The 20,821-nt window shown below is 50.3% G+C and overlaps 1 protein-coding gene across 1 annotated transcript; it reads left to right on the top strand.

Annotated features, from left to right (window-relative positions):
- Positions 1–1,366: 1,366 nt before the first annotated feature.
- LOC133243860 (melanoma antigen preferentially expressed in tumors-like) lies at positions 1,367–6,699 on the top strand. Its single transcript, XM_061410586.1, has 5 exons — positions 1,367–1,664; positions 2,481–2,547; positions 3,916–4,235; positions 4,520–5,122; positions 5,874–6,699. The coding sequence occupies exons 2-5, from the start codon at positions 2,512–2,514 to the stop codon at positions 6,448–6,450; spliced, it is 1,536 nt and encodes a 511-aa protein (XP_061266570.1). The 5' UTR covers positions 1,367–1,664; positions 2,481–2,511; the 3' UTR covers positions 6,451–6,699.
- The last annotated feature ends 14,122 nt before the right edge of the window (positions 6,700–20,821 follow it).

Below are 20,821 nucleotides of genomic sequence, written 5' to 3'. Positions count from 1 at the left end.
TCTGGGCTATCCCCTGCCAAGTGCTGCAGTCCTACCTGCCTGGATAGGGCCCTCAACCTCCCTTCCCCCACCGACTCCATCCTACTGTTGCTTTGCCTCTAGAATCACCACCCTAGGGAGTAACTGGTTAGAGTTAGGGTGACCTAGACATCTGGCAAGTCTTCAATCAGGAGGAAGAAGGAGGGGGCCTCTTTTGTTTAGGTCTAGATGTCATTGAATCTGTCTAGCCAAGCACAGGAAGAGGCAAAGAGGTCTCATAGAGAGGGTAGACTATTCCAGTGTAAGCAGGGGTCTGACTCCAGAGTGGAGGGAGGACAGACATACTGGAACTCCAGGTGGGATCTCGGCTGCTGGAGGCTGGGTCCCCAAGGCTTCTTGTCAGTCTGGGGCCTCTGAGGATCATCCAGGCTGTGGTCTTCCTCCAGAAGCCAGGGAGGGTCATTTTCCAACATTTCTAGTGACTCTTTGGGTGCAGATTCATTCCAAAGGGCCCCAGGAAAGCCCTGGGGAGCAGATGCTTTGCAGTCACAGAAGGAATTCTGCCACTAGAGAGGGAATGAGCTCTTCCCATGACAAAATGAGCTCAGTGGCTGCACCAGCCTGTGCAACACAAAAACAGGTAGATATGTCCCCCAGGTTGACTACGCCTGGGTCCTGGGAGTTGTCCTGGCCAAACCTGACACTGGGCAGGAAGAACACGTCTTCATGCAGATGAGCCCCTAGTGCTTCGGTGTTCAGTGAGTCCCCTGCACAAACAGACTCTGTGGAGCTGGGGGTGGATAGAGGCCTGTCCCCTGCCTCACTAGAAAAAACTTTTTACTGATACTCCTTGATTTTAGATCATTTGAAGACAGTGGTCCCTCCTGCATCCTTAGATCTCCTGGATGCTGAGTTCCCATGGAAACATCCCAAGCTTAGACTTCTGCTTTTTCCTGTTTCCCTGAGTCCCTATGAAGTCAGCTAGCTCTTCCTAATGTTCACTGGGGCACATTCGTCCATCTTCCCCCAAGTAGGCCTTCCAGTTCCTCCTTCGTGGAGCATGGCAGAGCCCTGCCTTGGCTTTCTCACACTCACCAGGCTGGAAAGGAAACCAGGGGTGAATTTCGACTTCTCTCTGAAAGTTATTTGAAGTACTGGTGGAAAGTGCCAGCATCCTCATGGTTGTTACTTAATCAGGGACTGGATGATTCTCTTCGTTGCTAATCTTGAGCTTCTGCAGCTGTTTGGCCAAGGTGATTGCCGGAAGTCAAAGTGCCCTTAAGGCACATTCCAGCTTAACCCTATTTTAGGGGTTTTAACTCTATTTAAGGGACACCCACATCTCTGGCTGCCGATGGGGATGGTGGGAATTTGGTGAATGCCATCTCTAGGAAGTTAACAAACTGTAGAGTAGCTTTCAGGGAAGGCCTCCTTCTTGCCTTCCATATAGAATTGTTGGGGCATCACAATGCCAGGCGTGGAGAGGTTCCATCTGTCTGTGTTCTGAGACCTCAACAGAACCAGTGTGTCAGCCGGCCCAGAAGGGGCTTCAACCCAGACCCTTTGATGCAGGATTTGCACCTCCCCAGGGAGAAAGTCCGTGTGGCTACCTGTTCTTAATGCAGAGCAAAGGAAAAACTGAATTGTATTTGTGGGCTTAAAGTTGAGCTCCCATCAGAATCTCTGTAAGTGAGAGCCTTAAGGGAGGGAGAGGGGTTGGGGTTGGGCGGGAGGGCGGTTTCAAAGGCGCTTTGGATTTCTTGTTCCCTGGCACTGAGGGAAGGTCAGGTTACCCAGCTACATTGGGAAGGAGCCTTTGAAGGTCATGTTGAGGGTACAGGTCGCTGGACAGAGCCCAGGCTGGGATGTGCAGAGGACCCCTGAGCCTCCGGTTTACAGCCATTTGCTGACACAGATTTATGTCCTTGGCCCACGTTTATTTCCCTTCAGGAGAGCCCACGACCCTAAGCCATAAGTGGCTTTCGGGCAAAACAATGCCTGTCCAAGGTTTGGTCAGCCAAAACAGTTCCATCCTCTCCTAAAACACATTCCTAAATGTAATAGCCTAGCTTCAGAAAGGAAATGCCCTTTTGCCTCCAGGGAGGAAGGAAGTCTGGATCTTGGGTTTGTCTTGGGTTTAAGGGATCCACTGGTCCCTTTTTAGCCACTCCCTCTTCTGACAATTTCACAAGCCTAGGCTAAGATAAGTCTTTGAATTCCTCCAAACAAAGCACACTTTCTTGGGTACTTTCATGGTTTTGTTACAAATGTCTGGTCCCTCTGTTCTCCTGGCCAGCTCCTAGGTGTATTTTGATCTGACCAGTTCCAGGGAATTCTTCACTCTCAAAATCTGGAGGACCCATCATCCCTCCATTACACCTCTGTTCCTCTGTGAACGGGAACATGTTTCACTGTCTGACAGTGTAGAAGTGACAGTGTGATACTCAGGAATCTTACTTTGTTTCTTTGTTTTCTGGGGTGACATCACCATCCACACAAAGCTGTCTGAATGTGAACATTTGGTTGATTTTGATGTGGCCCAAACTCCCCCAACGAATGTACCTTCAGGTTAGTTTTCTTCTTTTATATTTTTAAATATTTTGGTAACCTATTGTGAACAGACAGGATCCCATCAGTTGTATGTAGTGAGAAAGTAAAAAAACAAAAACAAAAACAAAAACCACTCAGCCTTAGCTGGATGGAAATCTAGTAGTAAGATAGCACTTTATCTGGAAATGGAAATTTCAGCCAGAATCGGAAAACTGTGTCCTGGAAGGAGAAGAGGGTCTGAGGACTGAGCACACTGCTCCACGCTGGAGCATTGGGCTCTGACAGATGTACCTGCTGGGGTCTTCATGGGACAGTCCATGCAGGCCACGATCCTGTGGAGAATTTTCTTTGCCTTTCCATTCACGTTGGCAATTGTATACTTTGCTTTTCCTTCTACATGCAGTTTTACCTTTATCCCAGACAGTTTGGTTGCTTCTCTGATTTTCTCCACTTGTACAGATCATTACAACATTTCCTAACCAGATAAAATTTGACAGGGTAGGGGCAGTGAGGGATGGGTTAGGGTGGGGTGAGATTTAGGGGATGGGGCCACACAGAACAGCATCTGGTGTCATAGATCCCTGATGGGGATAGAACTCATTCCCCTGCTGTGAAAGAATAAAGTCCTCCACACTGAAATTCAGGGAAGTTCCTGGAATTGATTTAATGAAAGACATCTAATTAGGAGGAATTTTTGGGTGACATTTTACATTTTAGTTTGAGACCAGTGATTATAGTTCATATTATTTTACAATTTTGTGATTTGACTAGCCTAAAGGATTTTGGGGGCTTCTTTTTGTTTTAAAAGCTAAAGACTTTTTTAATCCCATGGGATACAAAAAAAAAAATCTGTAGAATATTTGAAAGAGTGGAGGTTTTGTTCTGAATGCGAGTGCTTTGGTCCACTGAACCAAATGGTAATAACATTTGTAGAAGAGACACCCAGTGAAAGTGACTTTTTTATGTAGTGACCTAACAGCACTCATTGTGTGAGTTATTGGTTGGAGTTTAGAGACAGGCTGTGTTGGGCTAAACTCCTGATTCCTGTTTTCAGCCCTTGAGTAATAATCAGAAGCTTTCTCTGAAGAGAGTGGGGTCAGCTGTCAGACTCCTAGGTATCTACCGGCCAGTAGGGCTGGGATTAAATGCAGCAGCCAGGAGATACGGGATGGAGCAAGAGGTCACCTTGTCCCTTTGTTGCTGCCTGGAGAGATGCTTGTCCATGTGCTAGTGGGACAAAAGCTGTGACTTTGTGGCCAGAGGATGTCTCTGACCCTGCCTTGGTTCCCTGAGGGTGGAGGGACAGCAGGGTCTCCCCGGTTCCTTGACCAGAGAAGGAAACGCCACCCCCCACTCCCATGCCCTTGCTCTCTGACGTCCTCCCAGGACTCATTCCAGAGTAGGTTCTTCAGGATGAACGTCCAGGCCCCACCCCGACTCCTGGAGCTGGGTGCACAGTGCCTGCTGCGCAATGAGGCCTTGGCCATCATGGCTCTGGAGGAGCTGCCCATCGAGCTCTTTCCACCACTCTTTATGGAGGCCTTTGCTGGAAGGCACACAGAGGCCCTGAAGGCAATGGTGCAGGCCTGGCCCTTCCCCTGCCTCCCACTGGGGGCCCTGATGCAGGACCACCAGCCTCATCTGGACACCTTCCAGGCAGCACTCGATGGTCTGGATGTCCTGCTTGCTCAGGAGGTCCGCCCCAGGTAAGGTCAACCTGGCAGACTGGTGAGGCCTGGGGGTGTAAGCAAGGTGCAGACAGGGCAGGTGGATGAGGACTCATATGGAAACAGGCAATTGGGTGTATAGGACTGGTTGAGGGGGAGAGGGCAGAAAAAGCATGTGGGCCACCCCCCATTATCCCTTAAAGTGGGAACCAAGGGGAACCTAGAAGCCAGAGGAGCTGTGGTACGTGGAGTGCAGAGCACTCATGGAGTCCTGGTGCCCATTGGCCTCTGCATGGCTCAGCCTTTCCCCTGCGGCCTCACAGGCGGTGGAAGCTGCAGGTGCTGGACTTGCGCCGGAAAACCCACCAGGACTTCTGGACCCTGTGGTCCGGGATGAAGGTCAGTGTTTGCTCACTGCTGGAGCCTGAGCCAGCCCAACCAATGCAGAAGAGGTGCAGGGTGGAGGCGCAGGCGGGGCTGAAGCCAGAGCAGGCCCCTGTGGAGGTGCTGGTCGACCTGTGCATCAAGGAGGACACTCTGGATGAGACCCTCAGCTACCTGCTGAAGAAGGCCAAGAAGAGGGGGAAGCTGCTGCACATCCGCTGCCAGAAGCTGAGGATCTTCACCATGCCCATGCAAAGCATCAGGAAGATCCTGAAGGTGGTGCAGCTGGACTCCATTCAGGACCTGGAGGTCAACTGCATCTGGAAGCTGGCCACGCTGAGCAGGTTCCTGCCGCACCTGGGCCGGATGGGCAACCTGCGCCGGCTGCTGCTGTCTCGCATCCACATATTGCCACATACCACCCCGGACCAGGAGAACTGCGTCAACCAGCTCACTGCACAGTTCCTGAACCTGCCCCACCTGCAGGAGCTCTACCTAGACTCCATCTCCTTCCTCGAGGGCCGCCTGCACCAGGTGCTCAGGTGAGGTGTGGCGCCAGCTCTGCAGCAAAACCTGGCCTCTTTCATTTCTTTACCATCGGGGTGTCTATTTGTGCCTGCTGGGGACATGGCCAGTGTGCACAGGCCACTTGGAAGTCCTCACGGTATGGCCACTCTGTCCCCGGGCTTCTTGTCAGGTCACCTCCCTGGTTAGGGTCAGAGGCGTGGCCTAGGTTAGATGCTGCCAAATGGGACTTGTGCTGGGAGTCCGCATAGTGGGGGGTCAGGTGTGATGCCCTTGGGAATTCTTTCCGAGAGAGTGATGTCTTAGCTGAGACAATGACAGAGAATGACAAAGAATTGTAGGTGATGATGGATGGTTTGTGACCCCCGGATATCTGGGGGATATGCACCCAGGGATCGTCTGTAACTGCTGGGACCCACCAGCCCATGTCTACTGCATCCAGCCTGCTGTTGAATTCAACTAGCCGTGTCCTGTACAAACATCTTAATTCCTGTGAACAAAATACTAGTAAGCTGAAATAGGCAAATAATCTTTGTTTACAGTTTGTTTCCCACATTAAAAATAGTTCATCATTTTGTGCAGGGGGAGGTCATAACCATATGAGCATGACCTTCCCCCTGGAAGAACCCCTGCCTTCCTGTCAAGGAGGTGAGAGGCCAGCTCCAAGCCAGTGAGATCCCCTGTGTTCCTGTGAAAGGGGCCTCTCCTCCCCATATCCCTCTGCCCGCCACCTCTGCCCCTGACACTGACTGCTCTGTCTTTCCCCAGGTGCCTGAACACCCCTCTGGAGACCCTGTCGATCACCAATTGCCTGATTTCGGAGTCAGACCTGACATACCTGTCGCAGTGCCCGAGCGTCAGCCTGCTGAAGGACCTTGGCCTCAGCGGGGTCAACCTGACCAGCCTCAACTTGGAGTCCCTGCAGGTCCTGATTGAGAGGACCTCAGCCACCCTGCAGGAACTGGACCTGGATGAGTGCGGCATCATGGACTCTCAGTTCAGTGCCCTCTTACCCTCCCTGAGCGGCTGCTCCCAGCTCACCACCTTCAGCTTCTGTGGCAACCCTATCTCTATGGCTGTGCTGGAGAGCCTGCTGCACCACACCATGGGGCTGAGTAAGCTGAGCCACGTGCTGTACCCTGCACCCCTGGAGAGCTATGAGGATGTGCATGGCACCCTGCACCTGGGCCTTCTGGCTCAGCTGCATGCCCGGCTCAAGCAGCTTCTGTGCAAGTCTGGGCGGCCCAGCATGTTCTGGGTCAGCGCCAGCCCCTGTCCACACTGCGGTGACCAGATCCTCTATGACACCGAGCCCATCCTGTGCCCCTGCTACTTGCCCGACTAGCCCAGCTCATGAGTGGCAGGCTGAGAATGAACACAACAGTTTCAGACAATTTTTCAGTGTAAGCAGGAGAAAGTGATTTAGAGTGGGCAGTGGGGGAGGGCTTGGTGGGATTTTTGGAGAGATATGTTCCTACACAGTTAGAAATGTGAATCTGATTTTTGGAGGGGGAATTTTGGGCTTGGTAGGGTGATGGGGTCATTACCCCTCTGTTGGATTGTTACAAAGAAATAAAGGGAACTTCAATGTCAATCCTTTGGTGTCCTCTGTGACCTGTGACCATGATTCTCCCCTTTAAATTCATGACTCTCCTGTTAGTGGTTCTATAAAACGGCCTGAGCATGAGTGGGGCCTAGATGCTCTCTGATAGGCCAGGATCAGCTAAAGGAGTTCAGGGCACCATCTTTCCACTCCCTGTGGTTCTCATTTCCAGGGCATCCACCTCCTCACTTATTTCTGAGGCTGTTCAATCTGTCATCATATACAAGGTGCATCCTCAGGGCCTGGACTGAACTAAGTGTCCAGGAGTGAGCACCGCTGGTGGGAATCTTCTTCCAAGGAACCCCTACTACTAACCCCACCCAGCCACTGGGGTTTTCCTCAGTGGATCCAGCAGATGCAAAACCTCCATCTCGGGCCATGGGCAGTGCCAAGATGGGTTCACTGTACAACGTCAGGCCCGGAGTCCTGGGGCATATTCACCAGCAGACCATCTGGAGCCTTTGGGACACACCAGCCCGTGCCCACCTTCCCACTGCTCAGCTGGATCTGATTCTTTGGGAATCAATGGACTGTAGCCTCCCAGCGTTCTCTGCCCATGGAATTCTACAGGTGGGAATACTGCAGTGGGTAGTCATTCTCTTTTCCAGGAGATCGTCCTAACCCAGGCAGATTTTTTACCATCTGAGCTGCCAGGGAAGCCTCCAGTTTCTAAGAGAAAACCCAACATCCTTGAATCCATTGTCTAAGTGTGCTTTTATGCCACTAATATTCCCACAGGTTTATTTTGTTTTTATATTAATCAAAACTTTCACACACAATTATTTGTTCAAAGGCTGATGGAAATCCATTCCCAATTGTCAAAAAAAGTCACTTCTGAGTTGAGTATTTCAGTGTTGATTCATCTGTACCTTTTTTTTTTAAAATCTTAATCCTTAAGTTTTTACCTTAAGCCACATGGTAAAGATAAAATTTCCTCCAAATCCTGGTTATCTGCCAATTTGACAGCATTAAGGCTTTTAACAAATTCTCTTTACCCATCAGACCTCTTTGCTTAGACCTAGTCCTCTGAGATTCAGAGATATTTAGTAACTAAAACAAAATAATGATAATCAGATCACCCCTTCAGAGTGGAGGGCTCCAACTACACCACTTTTTCTGGCCAGTGGAGCTGAAACCAGCATGGACCAGCCAAAGTTTAATCTAGGAATGTCCTAGAAATTAGTATCATTTTGATCTGAGCTTTTCTGGTAGCTCAGATGGTAAAGAACCCACCAGCAATGCAGTAGACTCAGGCTTAGTCCCTGAATCGGGAAGATCCTCTGGAGAAGGGAGTGGTTACCCACCCCAGTATTCTTTACTGGATAATTCCATAGAGGAGCCTATGGAATTGTTGGGCTACAGTACATGGAGTCACAAAGAATCAGACAGGACTGACTAACACTTTCACTTTACCTTTAATAATGTGGGTAAGCAGGTGGTGCAAGTTGTCATTGAGTTTTGCAATGTGTCATGGTCCATTAAGGTTCAGTCCCTCTCTGTACCACCCTTGCATTTAACCTGTGAAACCATCCTTTTACGATTTCTTACTAAGCGAATTAGAACTGAGAGCAGAAGTAGCAAGAAGCCAGACGCTCTGGACTGATAAGGTGAGGATCAAGGAGGACAGTGAAATAGTCGGCTTAAACCAAGTATTTAAAAAAACTAAGTTTGTGGCATCTGGTCCCTTACTCCATGGCAAATAAAAGGGGAAAAGGTGGAAGTACTGACAGATTTCCTCTTCTTGGCCTGTGCAATCACTGCAATGGTGTTTGAAACCATGAAATCAAAAGAGTTGCTTCTTGTCAGGAAAGCTGTGAAAAACTTAGTGTGTGGAAAAGCAGAGACATTACTCTGCTGACAAAGGTCTCTATAGTCAAGGCTATGGTCTTCCTAGTGGTCATGTACGATTGTGAGAGATGGACCACAAAGAAGGCAGAGTGCCACAGATTTTTGCCTTCGAGTTGTGGTGCTGGTGAAGACTCCTGAGTGTCCCTTGGACAAGAAGGAGATCAAACCAGTCAATCTTAAGGGAAATCAACCCTGAATACTTGTTAGAAGGAATGATGCTGAAGCTGAAGGTCCACTATATTGATCATCTGATGGCAACAGCTGACTCACTGGGAAAGTCTCTGATTCTGGGCACGATTGAGGGCAGAAGGAGAAGAGGGTGATAGAGAATGAGATGGATGGATGGCATCACCAATGCAATAGACATGAACTTGGGCAAACTTCAGGAGATGGTAATGGACAGCAAGATCTGGCATGTTGCAGTTCATGGGGTTTCAGATACAACTGGGCAAATGAACAACAACAATCTCTTGATATAAAGATGTCCCAGGGAGAGTAGAAGAGGAAAAGGTTTGTGAGAACAATGGAAATGCCTGGCTCTCCCCTAGAGATGGATAAAATCGGAACAGGCTGGCCACCTGGATTAGTGCCCTCTTGAAAGGTGTGCCTTCTGGCCACCTTGTAGAGTCCACTTCTCATACAGCCCTTATCTGTAGGGCTGATCTCCTACTGGGTACCAGGTGCTCAGTTGGTGTGAGGTGCCCAGCCCTGTTGGTGGACACTCAGGCTGATCACATGTCTCTCCATGGTCACAAGCCTCGGGGAGCTTCCTCCCTGACCACAGCAATGGACCTGCACTGGAGTTGACCCTGCAGTTGTCCATGGAAGGAAAAGTGGGAATAGGTCATGTCTGTCTTTCTTTTTTTGTTTTGTTTGTTGGCCAGCCTATGAAGCTTGCAGCTTCTAACCCCAACTAAGGATAGAATCTATGCACTCATCAGTGAAAGTACAGAGTCCTCACCATTGCAGAACTACCAGAGAGTTCCTAGTAGGTCATTTCTTGAGCCTGACAGATGGCCCAGAAATCTGATGTTGGCTTCTGAAAGGCAGCTTCTATGCGTCAGGCTTTGATGAAGTCACCAAACATTCCTCTCTCCCTGATCTCTGGGAGCCCTGTGATCATGGCCCATATCATAGAAACTTCTGGAGGTAGAGGGAAATGAAGGATGACATACCCCCTCCACTCATATTCCTCTTCTGGCTACAGACTCAAATGCCTTTCAATAAATTCATCTGCTCTCAACCCATCTACAGAAATCATGCTGTCCTCATTCCTGGAAACCTTACCTGCAGAAGAGATTGAACTCATGTCCTCTGCTTTTTCCTAACCTAACGTATGAAGGCTTTTTGGTACATCTGGTGATAAGCTTCATTGTATTCTGCTTGACAGCTGTGGGGTTTTATTCCTTTTATTCCACTCACACACACACACACAAATACACACATACACTTAAACTGGTTACACAGTCGCCAGTGCCCAGTGCTGAGAACAGCACCCCCCCCACACACACACACACTGGTTTCACCGTTACCAGATCACAGGGCTGAAAACAGCTCTAACACACATACACACACAGACACACACAAACCTGTGCACAGTCGCCAGACCAGAGCTGAGAACACCACACACACACACACACACACAAACCAGTTGCACAGTTGCCAGGGCACAGGTCTGAGAATGGCACACACAGACACACACACACACACACAAACCAGTTGCACAGTCGCCAGGGCACAGACCTGAGAACACCACACACACAAACACACAGACACAAACAAGGTACACAGTCGCAAGGGCACAGGGCTTAGAAGAGCACAAACACACACACAGCAACCGGTTGCACAGTCGCCAGGGCCCAGGGCTGAGAATGGCACACACACACACACACACACACACACAAATCCACACATACACATAAACACAAACTGGTTTCACAGTCGCCAGGGCACAAGCATGAGAACAGCACACACACATACACATACACGCAGTCACACACAAATTAGTTGCACAGTCGCCAGGGCACAGGGCTGAGAACAGCACACACACACACACACACACACACAAACTGGTTTCACAGTCAACAGGGGACAGGGCTGAGAATCACAAAAACACACAGACACACACACACATACACAAAAACCGGTTGCACAGTCACCAGTGCACACGGCTGAGAACAGCAAACACACACACACACACACACCGGTTGTACACTCGCTGGGCAGAGGGCTGAGAATCTCACACACACACACACACACACAAAAAAAAAAACCACACACACACAAACCGGTTTCACAGTCAACAGGGGACAGGGCTGAGAATCACAAAAACACACAGACACACACACACATACACAAAAACCGGTTGCACAGTCACCAGGGGACAGGGCTGAGAATCTCACACACACACACATACACACACACACATAAACACAAACCAGTTACACAGTTGCCAGGGCACAGGGCTGAGAACAGTACAACCAAACACACACACACACACACACACATACTTAAACCAGTTTCACTGTATCCAGGGCACAGGCCTGAGAACAACACACACACACACACACACACAAACTAGTTTCAGATTCGCCAGGGCACAGGGCTGAGAACAACACATACACACACACACACACACAAACACACACACAAACCGGTTTCACAGTCGCCAGGGGACAGGGATGAGAATGGCGCACACAAACACACACACAAAGGCAGAAACCAGTTGCTTGTTGCCAGTGAACAGGGCTGAGAACAGCAGATACACACACACACACATACACACAAACAGGAGGCACAGTCCCCAGGGCACAGGACTCAGAATGGCACACACAAACATATACATACAGGCACAAACCGGTTGCTTGTCTCCAGGGAACAGGGCTGAGAACAGCACACACACACACACACACACAGGACTGAGAATAGCACACACACACACACACACAAACACTGCTTGCACAGTCGCCAGGGAACAGGGCAGAGAACGGCACACACACACAAACACAACATTTGCACAGTCACAAAGCACGGGGCTGAGAAAGGCATACACACACACACAAACACACACACAAAAACTGGTTGTACGTCACTAGTGCACAGAGCTTAGAACGGCACAAACACACACACACGCAAACACACACAACCGGAGAACAGTCGCCAGGGTACAGGGCTGAGAATGGGACATACACACACACACACACACAAACCGGTTGCACAATTGCCAAGGAATATGGCTGAGACCGGCACACAGACACACACACACACACACACACAACTGTTGCACAGTCGCCAGGCACAGGGCTAAGAAAGGGACACACAAAAACACACACACACACAAACTGGTTGCACAGTCGCCAGAGCACATGGCTGAGATCAGCACTCCCACACATACACACAAACCAGTTGCACAGTCGCCAGTGCACAAGGCTGAGAACAGCACACACACACAGACACACACACACCGGTTGTACAGTCGCCAGGGCATGAGGCTGAAAATCACACACTCACACACACACACACACACACAAACCGGTTTCAGAGTCACCAGGGCACAGGGCTGAGAACAGCACACACACACACATACACACACACACACACACACTGGTTGCGCAGTCACCAAGGCACGGAGCTTAGAATGGCACACACAAAGATACACACACACACAGAAACAAACCAGTTGCCCAGTTGCAAGGGCAGAGGGCTGAGAATGGCACACACACACACAGGCACAAACCAGTTGCTTTTTGCCAGGGCAGAGGGCTGAGAACAGCACACACATACACACACACACACACACACATACACACACATGGATGAGAACAGCACACACTCATACACACATAAAAACTGGTTGCACAGTCGCCAGGGAACAGGGCTGAGAATCTCACACACACACACACACACACACACACACACACACACACATATAAACACAAACCAGTTACACAGTCGCCAGGGTGCAGGGCTGAGAACAGTACAACCAAACACACACACACACATACTTAAACCAGTTTCACTGTATCCAGGGCACAGGCCTGAGAACAACACACACACACACACACACACACACACACACACCAGTTTCAGATTCGCCAGGGCACAGGGCTGAGAACAACACACACACACACACACACACACACACACACACACACAAACCGGTTCCACAGTCGCCAGGGGACAGGGATGAGAATGGCACACACAAAGGCAGAAACCGGTTGCTTGTTGCCAGTGAACAGGGCTGAGAACAGCAGATACACACACACACACACATACACACAAACCGGAGGCACAGTCCCCAGGGCACAGGACTCAGAATGGCACACACAAACATACACACACAGGCACAAACCGGTTGCTTGTCTCCAGGGAACAGGGCTGAGAACAGCACACACACACACACACACACACACACACACACACGACTGAGAATAGCACACACACACACACACAAACACTAGTTGCACAGTCGCCAGGGAACAGGGCAGAGAACGGCACATATACAAAAACACAATGTTTGCACAGTCACAAAGCACAGGGCTGAGAAAGGCATACACACACACACACAAACACACACACACAAAAACTGGTTGCACGTCGCTAGTGCACAGAGCTTAGAATGGCACACACACACACACACGCAAACACACACAACCGGAGAACAGTCGCCAGGGTACAGGCCTAGATTGGGACATACACACACACACACACAAACCGGTTGCTCAGTCGCGAGGTCACAGAGCTGACAAAGGCACACAAACACACACAAACACTCACACATAGATATAAACCAATAGCACAGTTGCCAGGGTCAGGGCTGAGAACAGCACACACCACACACACACACACACACACACACAAACTGGTTGCACAATTGCCAAGGAATATGGCTGAGACCGGCACACACACACACACACACACACACACACACACAAAACTGTTGCACAGTCGCCAGGCACAGGGCTGAGAATGGGACACACACAGGCACACACACACACAAACTGGTTGCACAGTCGCCAGAGCACATGGCTGAGATCAGCACTCCCACACATACACACAAACGGGTTGCACAGTCGCCAGCGCACAGGGCTGAGAACAGCATACACACACAGACACACACACACAGACACCGGTTGTACAGTAGCCAGGGTACAAGGCTGAAAATCACACACTCACACACACACACACACAAACACAAACCGGTTTCAGAGTCGCCAGGGCACAGGGCTGAGAACAGCACACACACACACATACACACACACACACACACACACACACACACACACGTACAAACCGTTTGCACAGTCACGAAGGCACAGAGCTGAGAATGGCACACACAAACACACACACACACAGAAACAAACCAGTTGCCCAGTTGCAAGGGCAGAGGGCTGAGAATGGCACACACACACACAGGCACAAACCAGTTGCTTTTTGCCAGGGCCGAGGGCTGAGAACAGCACACACACACACACATATACACACAGGGATGAGAACAGCACACACTCATACACACATAAAAACTGGTTGCACAGTCTCCAGGGAACAGGGCTGAGAATGGCACACAAACACAAACACAACTTTTGCACAATCACCCTGCACGGGGCTGAGAAAGGCATACACACACACACATACAAAAACTGGTTGCACGTCCCTAGGGCACAGAGCTGAGAATGGCACACACGCACAGCCACACAACAGGTAGAACAGTCCCCAGGGTACAGGGCTGAGAATGGGGCACATACACACACACACATACAACCGGTTGCACAGTCGCCAGGGTATGGACTGAGAAAGACACACACACACACACACACACATAGATATAAACCAAAGGCACAGTCGCCAGGGTCAGGGCTGAGAACAGTACACACACACATACACACACACACACACACACACACAAAACATCTGCACAGTCACCAGGGAACAGGGCTAAGAATGGCACACACACACACACAAACACACACACAAACAAACCGGTTTCACAGTCGCCAGGGCACAACCCTGAGAACAGCACACACACACAAACACACGCACTCACACACAAATTAGTGCACAGTCGCCAGGGCACAGGGCTGAGAACAGCACACACACACACACACACACACACACACAAACTGGATTCACAGTCGCGAGAGCACAGGACTGAGATCAGTACTCCCACACATACACAAACACACACAAACTGGTGGCACAGATGCCAGTGCACAGGGCAGAGAACAGCACACACACACAAACACACACACACACAAAACGGTTGTACACTTGCCAGGGAACAGGGCTGAGAATGGCACACACACAGACACACAAAAACACACACACACAAACTGGTTTCAGAATTGCCAGGGCACAGGGCTGAGAACAGCACACACACACACACACACACACTAAACCGGTTTCACAGTCACCAGGGGACAGGGCTGAGATCAGTACTCCAACACATACACACACACACAAACCGGTTGCAAGTCGCTAGTGCACAGGGCTGAGAACAGCACACACACACAAACACACACACACACAAACCGGTTGTACACTCACCAGGGCACAGGGCTGAGAACGGCACACTCAGACACACAAAAACAAACACACACAAACCGGTTTCAGAATTGCCAGGGCACAGGGCTGAGAACAGCACACACACACACACACACACACACACACACACACACACTAAACCATTTCACAGTCGCCAGGGAAAGGACTGAGAATCACAAACACACACAGACACACACACATACACAAAAGCCGGTTGCACAGTCGCCAGGGAACAGGGCTGAGAATCTCACACACACACACACACACATATAAACACAACCAGTTACACAGTCGCCAAGGCACAGGGCTTAGAACAGTAAACACACACACACACACTAAACAGGTTTCACAGATGCCAGGGGACAGGGCTGAGAATCACACACACACACACACACACAAACACAAACTAGTTACACAGTTGCCAGGGCACAGGGCTGAGAACAGTACAACCAAACACACACACACACGCAAACATACTTAAACCAGTTTAACTGTAGCCAGGGCACAGGCCTGAGAACAGCACACACACACACACACAAACCGGTTTCAGATTCGCCAGGGCACAGGGCTGAGAACAGCACACACACACACACACACACACACACACACACACACACAAACCATTTGCACAGTCACGAAGGCACAGAGCTGAGAATGGCACACACAAACACACACACAAAGGCAGAAACCGGTTGCTTGTTGCCAGTGAACAGGGCTGAGAACAGCATACACACACACACACACATACACACAAACCGGAGGCACAGTCCCCAGGGCACAGGACTGAGAATAGCACACACACACACACACACAAACACTGCTTGCACAGTCGCCAGAGAACAGGGCAGAGAACGGCACACACACACAAACACAACGTTTGCACAGTCGCAAAGCACGGGGCTGAGAAAGGCATACACACACACACAAACACACACACACAAAAACTGGTTGCACGTCGCTAGTGCACAGAGCTTAGAACGGCACACACACACACACAAACACACACAACCGGAGATCAGTCGCCAGGGTACAGGGCTGAGAATGGGACATACACACACACACACAAAAAGATTGCTCAGTCGCGAGGTCACAGAGCTGAGAAAGGCACACAAACACACATAAACACTCACACATAGACATAAACCGATAATCCAGTCGCCAGGGTCAGGGCTGAGACAGCACACACCACACACACACACACACACACACACACACAAACTGGTTGAACAATTGCCAAGGAATACGGCTGAGACCGGCACACACACACACACACACACACAAATGTGTTGCAAGTTGCCAGGCACAGGGCTGAGAATGGGACACACAAGGCACACACAAACTGGTTGGACAGTCTCCAGAGCACAGGGCTGAGATCAGCACTCCCACACATACACACAAACGGGTTGCACAGTCGCCAGTACACAGGGCTGAAAACAGCACACACACACATACACACACACACACACACACACAAACCGGTTGTACAGTAGCCAGGGCACAGGGCTGAAAATCACACACTCACACACACACACACACACAGGGATGAGAACAGCACACACTCATACACACATAAAAACTGGTTGCACAGTCGCCAGAGAACAGGGCTGAGAATGGTACACAAACACAAACACAAACACAAACACAACTTTTGCACAGTCACTTCGCATGGGGCTGAGAAAGGCATAGACACACACACATACAGAAACTTGTTGCACGTCCCTAGTGCACAGAGCTGAGAACGGCACACACGCACAGCCACACAACCGGTAGAACAGTCACCAGGGTACAGGGCTGAGAATGGGACACACACACACCACACACACAACCGGTTGCACAGTCGCCAGGGCACAGGGCTGAGCATGGCACACACACACAGAGACACACAAAAACACACACACACAAACCGGTTTCAGAATTGCCAGGGCACAGGGCTGAGAACAGCAAACACACACACACACACACACAAAACCGGTTTGACAGTTGCCACGGGACAGGGCTGAGAATCACACACACACACACACACACACACACACACAAACACAAACCAGTTAAACAGTCCCCAGGGCACAGGGCTAAGAACAATACAACCCAACACACACACACACACACACACACACATACTTAAACCAGTTTCACTGTAGCCAGGGCACAGGCCTGAGAACAGCATACACACACGCACAAACCGGTTTCAGATTCGCCAGGGCACAGGGCTGAGAACAGCACATACACACACACACACACACACACACACACACACAAACTGGTTGCATCGTCCCCAGGGGACAGGGCTGAGAATGGCACACACAAACACATACACACAGGCAGAAACCGGTTGCTTGTGGCCAGTGTACAGGGCTGAGAACAGCAGATACACACACACACACACACATACACACAAACCGGAGGCACAGTCCCCAGGGCACAGGACTGAGAATAGCACACACAAACACACACACACAGGCACAAACCAGTTGCTTGTCACCAGGGAACAGGGCTGAGAACAGCACACCCACACACACATACACACACAGGACTGAGAATAGCACACACAAACACACACAAAAACTGGTTGCACAGTCGCCAGGGAACAGGGCAGAGAACGGCACACACACACAAACACAACGTTTGTACAGTCGCAAAGCATGGGGCTGAGAAAGGCATACACACACACAAACACACACACACAAAAACTGGTTGCATCGTCCCCAGGGAACAGGCCTGAGAACAGCACACACACACACACAGGACTGAGAATAGCACACACACACACACACACACAAACACTGCTTGCACAGTCGCCAGAGAACAGGGCAGAGAACGGCACACACACACAAACACAACGTTTGCACAGTCGCAAAGCATGGGGCTGAGAAAGGCATACACACACACACAAAAACTGGTTGCACGTCACTAGTGCACAGAGCTTAGAACGGCACACACACACACGCAAACACACACAACCGGAGATCAGTCGCCAGGGTACAGGGCTGAGAATGGGACATACACACACACACACAAAAAGATTGCTCAGTCGCGAGGTCACAGAGCTGAGAAAGGCACACAAACACACACAAACACTCACACATAGACATAAACCGATAACCCAGTCGCCAGGGTCAGGGCTGAGACAGCACACACCACACACACACACACACACAAACTGGTTGAACAATTGCCAAGGAATATGGCTGAGACCGGCACACACACACACACACACACACAAATGTGTTGCAAGTTGCCAGGCACAGGGCTGAGAATGGGACACACAAGGCACACACAAACTGGTTGGACAGTCTCCAGAGCACAGGGCTGAGATCAGCACTCCCACACATACACACAAACGGGTTGCACAGTCGCCAGTACACAGGGCTGAAAACAGCACACACACACATACACACACACACACACACAAACCGGTTGTACAGTAGCCAGGGCACAGGGCTGAAAATCACACACTCACACACACACACACACACACACAGGGATGAGAACAGCACACACTCACACACATAAAAACTGGTTGCACAGTCGCCAGAGAACAGGGCTGAGAATGGTACACAAACACAAACACAAACACAACTTTTGCACAGTCACTACGCATGGGGCTGAGAAAGGCATAGACACACACACATACAAAAACTTGTTGCACGTCCCTAGTGCACAGAGCTGAGAACGGCACACACGCACAGCCACACAACCGGTAGAACAGTCACCAGGGTACAGGGCTGAGAATGGGACACACACACACCACACACACAACCGGTTGCACAGTCGCCAGGGCACAGGGCTGAGAAGGACGCACACACACATAGATATAAACCGATAGCATAGTCGCCAGGGTCAGGGCTGAGAACAGTACACACACACACACACACACACACACACACACACACAAACTGGTTGCACAATCCCCAAGGAATATGGCTGAGACCGGCACACAGACACACAGACACACACACACACACACAACTGTTGCACAGTCACCAGGCACAGGGCTAAGAATGGCACACAAACACACACACCCACATAGGCACAATCTGGATGCACCAGGGCACAGGGCTGAGAACAGCACACACACACACACACACACATACAAACTGGTTTAACGGTCGCCAGGGCACAACCCTGAGAACAGCACACACACACACACACACACACACACACACACACATACAGAAAAACCGGTTGCACAGTCCCCAGGGGACAGAGCTGAGAAACACACACACACACACACATAAACACAAAACAGTTACACCGTCGCCAGGGCAGAGGACTGAGAACAGCAGAACCACACACACACACACATACATAAACTAGTTTCACTGTTGACAGGGTACAGGCCTTAGAACAGCACACACATATACACAAACCGGTTGCACAGTCGCTAGACACAGGGCTGAGAATGGCACTCACACACACACACACACACACAAATACACACATACACATAAACTGGATGCACAGTCGCCAGTGCCCAGGGCTGAGAACAGGACACACACACACACACACACACACACACACACACACACACACAAAGAAACCGGTTTCACAGTCGCCAGGGCACAAGCCTGAGAATAGCACACACACACACACACACACACACACACACACACATACATAAACTGGTTTCACAGTCCCTAGGGCAGCAGCCTGAGAACAGCACACACACACACACACACACACGCACTCACACACATTAGTTGTACAGTTGCCAGGGCACAGGGCTGAGAACAGCACACAAACACACAGATACCGATTTCACAGTCACCAGAGCACAGGGCTGAGATCAGTACTCCCACACATACAAACACACACACACAAACTGGTTACACAGTCACCATTGCACAGAGCTGAGAACAGCACATTCACACAAACACACACAAACACAAACCGGTTGTACACTCGCCAGGGCACAGGGCTGAGCATGGCACACACACACAGAGACACACAAGTACACACACACACAAACCGGTTTCAGAATTGCCAGGGCACAGGGCTGAGAACAGCAAACACACACACACACACACACACAAAACCAGTTTGACAGTTGCCACAGGACAGGGCGGAGAATCACAAACACACACACACACACACACACACAAACACAAACCAGTTAAACAGTCCCCAGGGCACAGGGCTAAGAACAATACAACCCAACACACACACACACACACACACACACACACACACACATACTTAAACCAGTTTCACTGTAGCCAGGGCACAGGCCTGAGAACAGCATACACACACGCACAAACCGGTTTTAGATTCGCCAGGGCACAGGGCTGAGAACAGCACATACACACACACACACACACACACACACAAATTGGTTGCATCGTCCCCAGGGGACAGGGCTGAGAATGGCACACACAAACACATACACACAGGCAGAAACCGGTTGCTTGTGGCCAGTGTACAGGGCTGAGAACAGCAGATACACACACACACACACACATACACACAAACCGGAGGCACAGTCCCCAGGGAAAAGGACTGAGAATAGCACACACAAACACACACACACAGGCACAAACCAGTTGCTTGTCACCAGGGAACAGGGCTGTGAACAGCACACACACACACACATACACACACAGGACTGAGAATAGCACACACAAACACACACAAAAACTGGTTGCACAGTCGCCAGGGAACAGGGCAGAGAACGGCACACACACACAAACACAACGTTTGTACAGTCGCAAAGCATGGGGCTGAGAAA

The sequence above is a fragment of the Bos javanicus genome, chromosome Y (assembly GCF_032452875.1).
Source record: "Bos javanicus breed banteng chromosome Y, ARS-OSU_banteng_1.0, whole genome shotgun sequence".
NCBI lineage: Eukaryota > Metazoa > Chordata > Mammalia > Artiodactyla > Bovidae > Bos > Bos javanicus.
Note: the sequence above shows the minus strand (reverse complement) of the source record. Positions and strands in the feature narration are given on the sequence as shown.